This window comes from Halichoerus grypus, chromosome 4 (assembly GCF_964656455.1).
Source record: "Halichoerus grypus chromosome 4, mHalGry1.hap1.1, whole genome shotgun sequence".
Taxonomy (NCBI): domain Eukaryota; kingdom Metazoa; phylum Chordata; class Mammalia; order Carnivora; family Phocidae; genus Halichoerus; species Halichoerus grypus.
The window spans coordinates 78077225-78090971 of NC_135715.1; the positions used below are offsets into that span (position 1 = coordinate 78077225).

At 36.6% G+C, this 13747-nt stretch overlaps 1 protein-coding gene across 13 annotated transcripts in view; it reads left to right on the forward strand.

Annotated features, from left to right (window-relative positions):
• The window catches only part of ZDHHC20 (zDHHC palmitoyltransferase 20), an 82468-nt gene that overhangs the window by 52226 nt on the left and 16495 nt on the right, over nucleotides 1-13747 (forward strand). For all 13 annotated transcript variants that reach the window (XR_013447048.1, XR_013447050.1, XR_013447051.1 and 10 more), the window contains 2 exons: nucleotides 386-506; nucleotides 9100-9232. Coding sequence is in view for 9 of the 13 variants with exons in the window: in XM_078070581.1 (XP_077926707.1) it covers nucleotides 386-506; nucleotides 9100-9232 (254 nt within the window). In the remaining 4 variants the exon portion in view is untranslated. The remainder of the gene's footprint in view (nucleotides 1-385; nucleotides 507-9099; nucleotides 9233-13747) is intronic.

The window sequence follows — 13747 nt, forward strand, 5'->3', positions numbered from 1 at the left end:
ATTAACATTAAAATTCCAAATTCCTCATAGAATTTATTAAAAACACACATCCACAATTAAGATACTGCTCCCTACTTCCCAAATGGCCCATTTCCAAGTAATAATAGTTAAGTTTTTTATCTGCCATATATATTATTATTGTTTTTATTATAGTTAAAAAATAACATTAAAACTTACCATCTTAACCATTTCTAAGTGTACAGTTCAATAGTATTAAATATGTTCATATTGTGTAACCAATCTTCAGAACTTTTTCATCTTGCAAAACTAAAATTCTATACCCATCACCGCCCCCCTAACCCCTGGCAAACACCATTCTGTTTTTTGTTTCTGAGAGTTTGTGATTTGTCTTATTTTTACAGTGTGACTTTCTTCATTCTTCTAGGGTGAATAACTGTGTGGGATTTTCTAATTACAAATTCTTCCTGCTGTTTTTATTGTATTCCTTGTTATATTGCCTTTTTGTGGCTACAACAGTTTTACAGTACTTTATAAAATTTTGGACGGTAAGTCTTTTTTCTATCTTAAAACATATACTTAAAACTTTTTAAGATGCTATATTCATAAAGAATTCCTTCATTCTTTATTATAAGTAGATGTACTTTATTTCAATTTTACTAGGTAGAATTTGATCAGAAAGCAGATGGGATTACAATTTATCTTCATATGTTTATTTGCAAATAAAGGAATATTAAATAGGATATAGTGAACTTTTTTTGGTGAGCCAAACTATTTTCAGCAATATTCTAACAATAGACCTATCAATTTTAGGGAAGTAATTGCTTTTTACTTGAGTTGAAGAGACTTACTGCAGTTTTACAGTGATAAAAGTGAAATTGCCAACACCCCAAATAACCACTAATCTGGTTCCTGCCTCTATAGATGTTAATCCTTTTTGTCATAAGTTGTAAATGTTTTTTTCCACATTTTCAATTTATATCTTAAAACCCTGTTTTCTTTAATTTTTATCAAATCAAAGTTTTTTATTTTTAAAGCAGTATTTTTATGATTTCTTTTTTTTAAGATTTTATTTATTTATTATAGAGAGAGTGCGTGCGTTGCTTGCACAGGAGTGGGGGCGGGGGGAGGGAAAGGGACAAGGAGACTCTTTGCTGAGCGCAAGCCCTACAGAAGGCTCAAACTCATGACCCTAGGACCCTAAGATCATGACCCCAGCCAAAATCAAGAGTCAGATGCCCAACCAACTGAGCCACCCAGGAGCCGCTAAAGTACTGCTTTTAAATAAATAATCAGAAAATCAGAAATAATAGGGGTGCCTGGGTGGCTCAGTCGGTTAACTCTCTGCCTTTGGCTCAGGTAATGATCCCAGGGTCCTGGGATAAAGCCCTGCATCTGGCTCCCTGCTCAGTGGGGAACCTGCTACTCCCTCTTCCTCTGCCCCTCCCCCCCCGATGTACACTCTCTCTCTCTGCACTCTCTCAAATTAATAAATAAAATCTTTTAAAAATAAAATAAAAAGGGGCGCCTGGGTGGCTCAGTCATTAAGCATCTGCCTTTGGCTCAGGTCATGATCCCAGGGTCCTGGGATCGAGCCCCACATTGGGCTCCCTGCTCCGTGGGAAGCCTGCTTCTCCCTCTCCCACTCCCCCTGCTTGTGTTCCTGCTCTCACTCTCTCTCTGTCAAATAAATAAATAAAATCTTAAAAATAAAATTAAATAAAATTAAATAAAAAAATAAAAGCAGTACTTTTCATTTATGATTTCTGGCTTTATTCTATTCACTGTATATTTACACAATATTCACCCAGGTTCTCCTTTGGTATTTTAGTTGTTTTTGTCTTCACATTTAAATCTTTGATTTTGAAGAAGGCATTATTGTAGTCAAAAAGTACATTGTATTTACTCTTCCTAAAAATCCTGTTAAGAAGTTTTAAAATGTAGGTTTTATAATTGAACCGTTCAGGTGTGGTGAAGCCAGCAGATCAGGAGGTGATTTCTATTGAAAAGATAGTTTGTTGCTCACAGTTTCTGAGGGAAGGCGCATACCACACCATGCAGGGCCACACAGGGAAGCACCAAGCAGGGTAACAAGATTTAGGTTAGCCAGTTTGCATAATATCTGTGGTCTCTGGTCATAAGGGTTGTCCCTGGTTGTCTGTATGTATCCTTGGAATGGTTATGGCAGGGAAATTTTGCCTCCCGAGTGTAATAGTCCAATAGAGGAGGTGATATGGAGTATGAACTATGGTTGGTTAGTTTGTGTATGAGAGGTTTATTCCTTGCTATCACTTAAGAACTGGTTAGCTGTGAGAGAGGCGGTCTCTCTTTGGTCAGCTAGGCCTCAGATGCCAAAGCATCAAGAACACAGAAAATAAGGGGGGCCTGGGTGGCTCAATCAGTTAAGCATCCAACTTTTGATTTTGTCTCAGGTCATGATCTCAGGGTTGTGAGATCGAGCCCCATGTTGGGCTCCACACTGGGCATGGAGCCTGCTTAAGATTCTCTCTCCCTCTCCCTGTGCCTCTTCCCCCCCGCACCCCCGCCACTCACTCACTCTATCTCTCTCTCAAAAATAAAAAGAAAAAAGAAAAAAAAATAAGAAAATATAGTTATTGCAGAAGGAGCTATTATTTTCAATAATTTTCAACATTGAAAACTGAGGTTAGAGGAGTTAGGAAACTAGCCAGAATTTGAACATAGATATCTCTATTTCAGCATCCAAATACTTTTCACTGTGAGTTGCTATTCATAGTCATACTTGAGAATTACACAATTAAAGCCTCAAGTCATCAAGCACAATTATTTTTCCAAGAAATATCTAATACATTTTAGAAGGACTTTCACTAAGACATTGTTGAATTTTTAAACTTTGGGTATTTAAAACCCAGGGTATGCTAGTACTTACAGTTCCTTTGTGTGTTCCTTTATTAGAAAAGAGCACCCCAGTTCTGTGTAGTCTCAGCCCAGTGAATTTTGGGTTCTGTTGTTCCCTTAGTTCTAAGCATCTTTGTTCAGTTTACAACCTACTTAACCCTACTCAGTGGCCCTATTTAAATGAAGAGGATTCAGTGCCAGATGAATAAAGTCTAAATTACAGAATTTCACATTTCTTTACCAGAAACTTCAGCAGTGTTTGCATATAATGATTTATTAATTAAAGAATAAATATTTTGGGGGGTGACTGGGTGGCTCTTGATTTCAGCTCAAATCATGATCTCACGGTCATCAGATTGAGCCCTGAGTTGGGCTCCATGCTGAACGTTTCCGGAACCTGCTTGGGATTCTCTCTCCCTTTCCCTCTGCCCCTCCCCCACTCATGTGCATGCTTTCTATCTCTAAAAAAAAAATATTAAAACTTTTTTCAAACTTGTCATGAGTCAGGAAAGACTAGTAAACTTAAATCTATCTTTTTCTTCATTTAACAAATATTTATTTAGTACCTACTATGTGCTAGGCAGTGTTCTAGGCACTTTGGATATATCAGTGAACAAAACAGAGTCCTGTTTTTATAGAACTTACTTTTAAGAAGAGGACGGCATATAAGTGTAATAAATAAGTAAATCCTATTGTATATTAGAAAGTAAACACTATGAAAAAAAGTAAAAGTAGAGCAGGGTAGGGGATGTGGCAAGTGTGTGTGGGGTGAGTATGACAGGGACAGATAAAAGTGTTAAAGAGAGTGATCAGGGTAGACCTACTCGGTAAGACAATCAGATCTGAGCAAAGACTTGAAGGAAGTTAGTGGACACATGGGAGCACCTAGATATATAGAGCAAATATTAACAGACCTAAAGAGAGAAGTAGAGAGCAATACAATAAGTAGAGACTTTAATACCCCACTTTCATCAATGGATAGGTCATCCAGACAGAAAATCAATAAGGAAGATTGGCATTAAAATGACACATTAGACCAGGTGGACTTACCAGACATAAAGAACACTCCATCCAAAAGAAACAGAAAACACAATGATATAAAACCAGAAATCAATTACAAAAAAATAAAGAACACTCCATCCAAAAGAAACAGAAAACACAATGATATAAAACCAGAAATCGATTACAAAAAAGAAAACTGGAAAACTCACAAATAAGAATGATCTAAAGTAACCTAACTTCACATCTCAAGGAACTAGAAAAAGAACGTACAAGCCAAAGTTAGTACAAGGGGCAAAATAACAAATCAGAGTGGAAATAAATAGAGACTAAAAAGACAATAGAAAAGATCAGTGAAAGAGCTGGGGTTTTTTTTAAAGATAAACAAAATAGTCAAACCTTCACCCAGACTCACCAAGAAAGAAAGAGGACTCAAATAAAATCAGAAATGAAAGAGAAAACATTATATCTGATACCACAGAAATACAAAGGATCGTAAGAGATTACTATGAACAATGATACACCAGCAAATTGGACAACTTAGCAGAAATGGATACTTTCCTAGAAAATACAAACTACCAAGACTGAATCATGATGGAATAGAAAATCTGAAGAGATTAATTGCTAGTAAGGAGATTAAATCAGTAATCAGTAACTTCCCAATAAACGAAAGTCCAGGACCAGATGGTTTGGTAGTGAATTCCAGTCCTCAAAATTTTCCAAGAAAATAGAAGAGGGAACACTTCCAAATTCATTTTATGAGGCCAGTATTACCCTGATACCAAAAATGGACAAGGGCACTACAAGTAAAGAAAATTATAGGCCAATATCCCTGTTGAACAAAGATGTAAAAATATTCAAAAAAATATTAGCAAGCTGAATTCAGCAATACATTAAAAATTAAAAGGATCATACACTATGATCATGTGGGATTTATTCCAGGGATGCAGGTATGGTTCAGCATCTTTAAATCAATCAGCATGACATACCACATTAACAAAATGAACGAAAAAAATCATATCTCAATAGATGCAGAAAAAGCATTTGATAAAATTCATCCATTTTTGGTAAAAATTCTTAACAAAGTAGGTATAGAAGGAACGTATCTCAACACAGTAAAGTCCATATATGGCAGTCCCACAGCTAACATCATACTCAGTGATGAAAAGCTTAAAGCTTTCCCCCTAAGACTAAGAACAAGACCAGGATTCCCACTCTTGCTGTTTATTCAACACAATATGTATTGGAAATCCTAGCCACAGCAATTAGGCAAGAAAAAGAATTCAAATAAGAAAGAAGTAAAGCTGTTTCTATTTGCATAATACATAATATATTTAGAATACCCTGAATTCTCCACCAAAAACTGTTAGAACTAAGAAGCCAATTCAGAAAAGTTGCAGGGTTCAAAATCAGTTGCGTTTCTATACACTAGTAACAGACTATCAGAAGAGAAATTAAGAAAACAATCCCATTTATACTTGCATCAAAAATGTCAAAATACTTAGGGAATAACTTTAACCAAGGAGGTGAGAGACCTGTACGTTGAGATTGATGAAAGCAATTGAAGGCACAAATTAATGGAAAGTTAATCTGTGCTCATGGATTGGAAGAATTAATATTGTTAAAATGTGAAGAATTAATGTTAAAATGTCCATACTACCAAAAGCCATCTACAGAATCAGTGTAATCCCTAAGTTCCAATGACATCTTTCACAGAAATAGAACAAACAGTTCTAAAATTTGTGTGGAACCACAAAAGACCCCAAATAGCCACGGCAGTCTTGAAAAAGAAGAGCAAAGCTGGAAGTATCACACTTCCTGATTTCAAACCATATTACAAAGTTATAGTAATCAGAACAGTATGGTATTGGTGTGAAAACAGACACATAAATAAATGGAACAAAATAGGCCAGAAATAAACCCATGAATCTTTGGTCAGTTAATTTACAACAGGGGAGCCAAGAGTATACAGTGGGTAAGGATAGTCTCTGTAATAAATAATGTTGGGAAAAATGCACAGCCACATGCAAAGAATGAAACTGGATCCCTATCTTACATCATACAAAAATTCCAAATGGATTAAAGACTTGAACATAAGACCTAAAACTGTAAGTCTCAGATTTTGAAAACATTGGCAGTAAGCTCCTTCACATTGGTCCTGGTGATGATTTTTTAGATTTGGCACCAAAAGCAAAATAACAAAAGCAAAAATAAACAAGTGGGACTACATCAGACTAAGAAGCTTCTATACAGCAAAGAAAACCATCAACAAAACAAAAAGGCAGGTTACTGAATGGGAGAAGATACTTGCAAATCATATATCCGATAAGGGCTTAATAGACAAAATATATAAAGAACTTCTACAACTCAGTAGCCAAAAAAAATTTAAAAATGGGCAGAGGATCTGAATAGACATTTTCCCAAAGACATATGGATGGCCAGCAGGTACATGAAAAAGTGCTCAATGTCTCTAATCAGGGAAATGCAAATCCAAACCACAGTGAGATACCAACTCATACCTGTTAGAACGGCTATTATCAAAAGATAAGAAGTAACTAGTGTTGGCGAGGATGTGGAGAAAAGGGAACCCATGTACTGTTGGTGGGGATGTAGATTGGTTTAGCTGCTGTGGAAACAGTATGAAGCTTCCTCCAAACATTAGAACTACCATATGATCCAGCAATTCTACATCTGGATATTTATCCAAAGGAAATGAAAACACTAACTTGAAAAGATATGTGTAAACCCCATGTACATTGAAGCTTATTTATAATAGCCAAGACATGAAAACAACCTAAGTGTCCCATCAGTAGATGAATGGATGAAGAAAATTGTGTTTGTGTGTGTGTACACAATGGAATATTACTTGGCCATAAAGACTTAGGAAATCCTGCCATTTATGACCACATGGGTAGGCTTGGAAGACATTACACTAAGTGAAATAAGTCAGAACAAATACTGTTTTTGTCACTTATATGTAGAATCTAAAAAAAATTTTTTTTGGACTCACAGATAACAGATTGGTGATTGTTGGGGCAGTGGCGGGGGATGGATAAAGTGAGTGAAGGTGCTCAAAATAACATTAATAAGTCCTGGGTATATAATGCACAACATGGTGACTACAGTTAAGTATATTTGATGCTAAGTTAGTACATCTTAAAAGATCTCATCACTAGGAAAAAAGTTTTATAACTGTGGTATGGGTGTTAACTAGACTTACTGTGGTGATCATTTTGCAATGTGTACATATATTGAGTCATGTTTTACACCTAAAACTAATAGAATGTTATATGTCAATTATATCTCAATTTTTTTGAAGAGTGTGATCAGGGTAGATTTCAGAAGGTAAGATTTGAGCAAAGACTTGAAAGGAGTTAGTGGACATTTGAGAGAAGAACATTTTTGAGGAAACATCTCGACTTTAGAGCAAAGGCCCAAAAGTAGGAGTGTCCCCGTCATGTTTGTGTAACAGCAAGGAGGCCAGGTGGCTGGCATAGAATGAGAGAGAATGGGACTAATGAGAAGTCCAGGCAGTGGGCCTTGGAGAGTGTTGGAGGACTGTGTCTTTCATGCCGAATGAAACAGGAGCAGAGGAGTAACATGGTCTTATTGTAATGGATCACTCTGATTGCAGAGCTGAAACTAGACTGAAGGTCAATGATAGCATCTCTTAGAAGGCTTTTGCAGTAGTAGTGACTGAAGGTGGTAAGAAATTCTCGGATACAGTTTTGAGAAACTACTAATCAGAAGCTTTTTAATAAAAGCTATTTGCTAAAAAAATTAATTTATTCTTTCCTAGATATAAATCTCTTTAAAAATAGTGGGAAAGTATATATTTAAAGTGTACCTTGAATGTGCTTAAGGAGCTAAATTTTCTTGTCTGTTTTCTCTTTTGTGTTTTTGGAGAAAATGTTGTCAGTGACCTTTAGAGAACAACATCTTAGTGTTCCTTCAAAACGAAAGATTTATAAAACTAGTGTTCAGGATAATTTTGTATAAAATTTGGTTTCTTAATACATTATCTCTATTTGTACAAGCTTTGCCACAGGAAATCTACAGAGAGTTGTCCAAAGGTAAAATAACATTATTGCCATGCCATTCTTGTGAAAATTTATAGTAAATATGTATAATACTCATTTGCTTCACAAGATGGGAAGTTAAAAGAATTGCTTGATATGTTTAAAAGGTACTGTGGCTACTCTGGGAGAGAAGAGTAAAAAATAAATGCCAGAATAATCTAATGCTGAAAACCTTCATTTTATCGGGTAAACAGTGTTTAAATCAAGCCAGGACCACCTCATGTTCTAGTGGAGTCTGTGATTTGCACATGTGGTTTTATTTTAAGAGCTAACACTTAAAGGCTTCCTCTTTCTCCTATTAATAGATACTAATTTCTTCTAGGTTAAGATTTTGCTTCTGTTAAAATGAATATAGCCATAAGAATGGGTAACAGCAAAGCTGTTTTCATTCACTAATACCTTGTGGTAAATGTATTTACCTAAAGCGCTAATTACCTAAAAAAAAAACCTGTAGAAATTGAGGATAAAAATGGTAGGAATTGAACAGCTGAGGGCATGGGGATATATGCTGGGGTGTTCCAAAAATAGAAATTAAAGGGGCGCCTGGGTGGCTCATTAAGCGTCTGCCTTCAGCTCAGGTCATGATCCCAGAGTTCTGGGATTGAGCCCCGCATCGGGCTCCCTGCTCCACGGGAAGCCTGCTTCTCCCCCTCCCACTCCCCCTGCTTGTGTTCCCTCTCTTGCTGTGTCTCTCTCTGTCAGATAAATAAATAAAATCTTTTAAAAAAAATAGAAATTAAAGAAGTACACAAATTTATCACAATTAATGTTTGGTTAGCAGCATGTATAATTAAAATAAGCAATATTTTAGCATAGATAAGGAAAAACTCTTGTCTATCCTGGATATCAGGGAAAGCTTAGGAATATATGCATAAAGTACAAAAGAAAAATGTTGAGTAAAAAAATGCTTCTTTTTATTTTATTACTGAATATATTACTAAAATTTTTAAATGTTTAAGAGTAATTTTTTAAATGACCCTTTCAACCTTTTATATAAGCAAGCTCCTTTGATAATGCCAATTTTCTGTTTTGGGAGATGTTGCTTTTGGATTTATTATCTGAATTTATTTTATATTCTTCAGATCTGGCAAGATTTTTGGTAGATTCAACAGTCTTTAGGAAGAATCAAGTAATAATACATTTTAGGGGCTGACTATTCTAAAGTTAACTCTTCTTCCTTCCTCAGAATGAACTCTCTGATACACGTGCAAAGTTCCATGTACTTTTCCTTTTCTTTGTGTCTACAATGTTCTTCATCAGCGTCCTATCACTTTTCAGCTACCACTGCTGGCTAGTTGGAAAAAACAGAACAACAATAGGTAAGTAGGTTAAAAGAAATCATAATTATTTAGGAAGATGACCATAAATGACTATGAAATCCTGAGGACAATAGTCAGATGATAAAAAAGTGTAAAATAATTCTGTATTAAGGTTAACTATGACTAGATAAGAACAATGGGTACATAATGTAAAGTTTCAATATTTTGAAGGTTGAGGATGTGAGATTGGCATTTATATGTATTTTCAGTTGTGCACTGTATATAAAAGAACTATATAAATATTATTCTTTAAAAATTATTTATTTATTTTAGAGAGCGAGAGCATGAGCGAGCAGTGGGGAGGGGCAGAGGGAGAGAGAGAAGGAGAGAAGCAGACTCCCTGCAGAGCATGGAGCCTGATGTGGGGCTCAATCTCATGACCCTGAGATCATGACCTGAGCTGAAACCAAGAGTCAGTCACTTAACAGACTGAGCCACCCAGGCACCTCAATATGAATTTTAATAAATAAGAGCTGTTCCCTGCATTTATACAGTGTCTTTTCAAAAATCATCCTATAGAGGCGCCTGGGTGGCTCAGATGCTTAGGCGTCTGCCTTCGGCTCAGGTCATGATCCCGGGGTCCTGGGATCGAGCCCCACGTCAGGCTCCTGGCTCACCAGGGAGCCTGCTACTCCCTCTCCCTCTGCCTCTCTCCCTGCTCATGCTCTCTCTTTCTGTATCTCTGTGTCTCAAGTGAATAAATAAAATCTAAAAAAAAAAAAAAATCATCCTATAGGGGCGCCTGGGTGGCTCAGTCGTTAAGCATCTGCCTTCGGCTCAAGTCATGATCCCAGGATCCTGGGATCGAGCCCCGCATAGGGCTCCCTGCTCTGAGGGAAGCCTGCTTCTCCCTCTCCCACTCCCCCTGCTTGTGTTCCCTCTCTAGCTGTGTCTCTCTCTGTAAAATAAATAAAATCTTTAAAAAAAAAATCATCCTATAAAGGTGTAGACAGTAGATTTACATGTTATATGGAGGTTCATTCTCAGAACGCAAAAAAAAAAAATTTAAATCCTTATTACAGCTTATCTTTTATTTTTTCTAAATATTTTATTTATTTGAGGAGCACCTGGGTGGCTCATTCATTAAGCGTCTGCCTTCAGCTCAGGTTATGATCCCAGGGTCCTGAGATCGAGCCCCGCATCAGGCTCCCTGCTTGGCAGGAAGCCTGCTTCTCCCTCTCCCACCCCTCTGCTTGTGTTCCTGCTCTCACTGTCTCTCTCTCTGTCAAATAAATAAATAAAATCTTAAAAAAAAAAAGATTTTATTTATTTGAGAGAGGGAGAGCACACCCGCATGCAAGCGGGGGGGAGGGGCAGAAGGAGAGGGAATCTCAAGCTGACTCTGTGCTAAGTGTGGCACCCACTGCCAGGCTCAGTGTCACAACCCTGATATCATGACGTGAGCTGAAATCAAGAGTCGGACACTCAACCGACTGAGTCACCCAGGTGCCCTTACAGCTTATCTTTTAGCTAAAACGTGTTCTTTACCTTTTTCCCCACCTTTGATTACACACTGACTGGCGTGTTCCATGATTGAGGCTAAGGAGTAGTGTTTTTGACATGGTTAATCATTTCCATCTTTATGTCAACTATATCACTAATATCGGCATTTATTTCCATATTTTGCTGATTTTTTAAAGTGAAATATAGGGGAAGAATTCAGTAAGGTATTAAAATAATTGGACAAACATTTCCTAAATAAGAGTGGTATGGCATTGGCTCAAACTAAGCTATTAGCCTGTAAGCAGCCACTGTGCTATAATTGAAATATTTAGGCATTGGCTAATGTAGCAGGATACGAAATAGGGATTTGTCACATTGTTTCACAGGAAAGTCAAAGACTCCTTGCCATCTAAAGCCATGTGTCTGCCAGGGGAATTGGAGGCAGATAGATTATAATACATAAAGATGAAGACATTTTAGGGAGACTTTTAGATATGTTTATATTTGGATTATTTTAACTTGGTGTCTTACTGAGTCATGAAAAAGCTTGATGGGCTCCAGGGTAAGAATTTCTAAGCCCTTTCTTCCCCAGCTCACTCTCCATTGTGGAGCTCTCCTCCAGTTCCATCATGCCTTCATCCCTTTTCTGTGTAAATAAACTTTCTTGTATCTAGTAATTAATTTTTTATCCTTGTCACAGAGTATCCTGCCATCCTCTTACCTTTACTCATCAATGATAAAAGGCAGCTTACATGCAAAGTCTAGCCCTTACGAACTATGCCAATTAAAAAGGAAGAGATTTCACATAGAAAAGTTGATTTCTTTTCAAAAATTGATAAATCTGATAACAGTGGGCCCATTTTCCTCTCTGGCATCCTTCAGTTGGAACTAAGTAGTAGTCGACTGCTTTAGATGGGAGCTTGAACACTTTAATTTGGCACAGTTCCAAGCCTGCTTCATTTCTTGCCCAGCCACTTAGTTATGAGAGAGGAGTGCTTCATGGGAAACCCATTGTTCTCTTTAAGCAGTATTCTTCAGTTTTTTTTGCCGGTGACTACAATAAGAAAGGCATCATTTGTATTGTGACCTAGTGCATACACACGTTTATAAAATTATATAAATAAAATAAGCAAAAATTTTACAAAACATCATTAACCTCTACTATGTGCGATGTATTCTAATATTTTCTGTTCTAGTTCATTAAAAAGAAATGCTGGTAGCAAAAAAAAAAAAAATAGGTGTGAAAAACACCTATTAAGTTGTTTTATTTTATTTTTTTTTTAATTTTATAATGTTATGTTAGTCACCATACAATACATCATTGGTTTTTGATGTGGTGATCCACAATCCATTGTTTCCGTATAACACCCAGTGCTCCATGCAGTACGTGCCCTCCTTATTAAGGTGTTTTAACCCTTATTTTGAAAAAATTACCCTGGCACACCACTTCCTTTACAGCTCACCTTCCACAGCCCTGGCCCTAGGCTGTTTCTCCACTGCTCCTTCCAGAGTTATGTTCTTCTGTCCTTTGAGGTATCACTTCTACCCTTCTCCATAACTGTCCCCTACCTACCTTGAGAGCATTTCCCCAATTTAAAGAGTTTCTGTATTCAAACAAATGCAATCATCCCAAACAAGCAAGCTGGTCCCTTTGATGCTCATGGTCAGTCATTCCCATAAACTAAACATTGAACCTTTTAATCTCTTCGAACTGAAGAGCCCCTGAAATTGTCAACTTGGACTTTCCATTCTCTGGCCACTCATCATCCTTGCAGCTCTCCTTTTCTGTACTCCTCTCCCAGCCGTTCCTTTCCCTTCTGGTCTCATTTCTCCCCTTTTCAATTCTAGATCCTGTAACAAATGGCTTTAACAACTCTTGACAACACTCTCACACTATACCTGTCCTGGCTTTCTCCTGTAATTCAGTTGCTGATCCATGACCTGGGTTATTCTAGCTCTCCACTTTATCCACAAGTACGTCGGGGCTGTAGAAAGCTGGGGAAGGCAGTCTCACTCCCACAGCGATTGGTGCACCTACACATGTAAAGTCTCAGACCTCACTTGGGTCCTCTGCTCTATTTGGCAGTCATATCCTGTGTTTCTGAAAAAATTAGAAGTTGTCACAAGTAAATTCTTATCTTCTTCCCTTTATAACCTCACACAGACATTTCTCCTTTCAAACCCATCACTGTCACTCTGCCTCTGACTTCTGAGGACAAATGTCTTTTTTGATATCTAAGGTTAATCTTTAGAACTCTTCTAGAGGCTGTCTCATTTCTTCTGCCCTTACAGCTTATCTTTTAGCTAAAATGTGTTCTTTACTTTTTTCCCCACGTTTTTTTTACTTTACTTTTCTATATCATCAACCTTTCCCAATTCCTCTCTCCCTGGCTTTTTATCCTTAGCTTACAAAACATGCTAAAATAAATTGTATTTTTAAATAAAGAAAAAAACCTTTTTCTTGTGAAATGTGTATCTTTCTCTAACCTCCACTCTACATCACTTAACAGCCAAACTTGAAATAATCATCTCTGATCACCATCTGCTTCTTTATCTGTTATTTGTTGTTCAAGATCATGCTCACATACCACCACCCCCATTCACACATGTATATCACAGTGCAGTTTTGTTAGATTTTGTTAGACTGTGGATTCTTTGGTAAGAATTTCATCTAATTTACCTTTGGATCTAATTTACCAAACACCTGGTACTGTGCCATTAGGCACATAGTAAGAATTTCATAAGTAATAAATGAGTGAAGTTGCAAGAGTTAGCATATCTTTTTAAAAAGGTGAGATATAGTGAACACACTTCAGTAGATTTTTAGTAATATTAGATAATTGTTTTCACATTTTCATTTTATAAAGGTGATGAAATACTCAGAGGTGGTATTTTTTTTCCCAAATAAGTTTCAGAAATTTCTTTTAATTATTACAAATATCTTATTTATTTTAAATTATATTTGTATAATTTTGATATCAAAGATATAAGGCAAGAAAATTGCTGCTTTCCATCCTCGTATAATTTTTAAATAGATTAACTCTTTTTTTATATATATATGTACATATAACA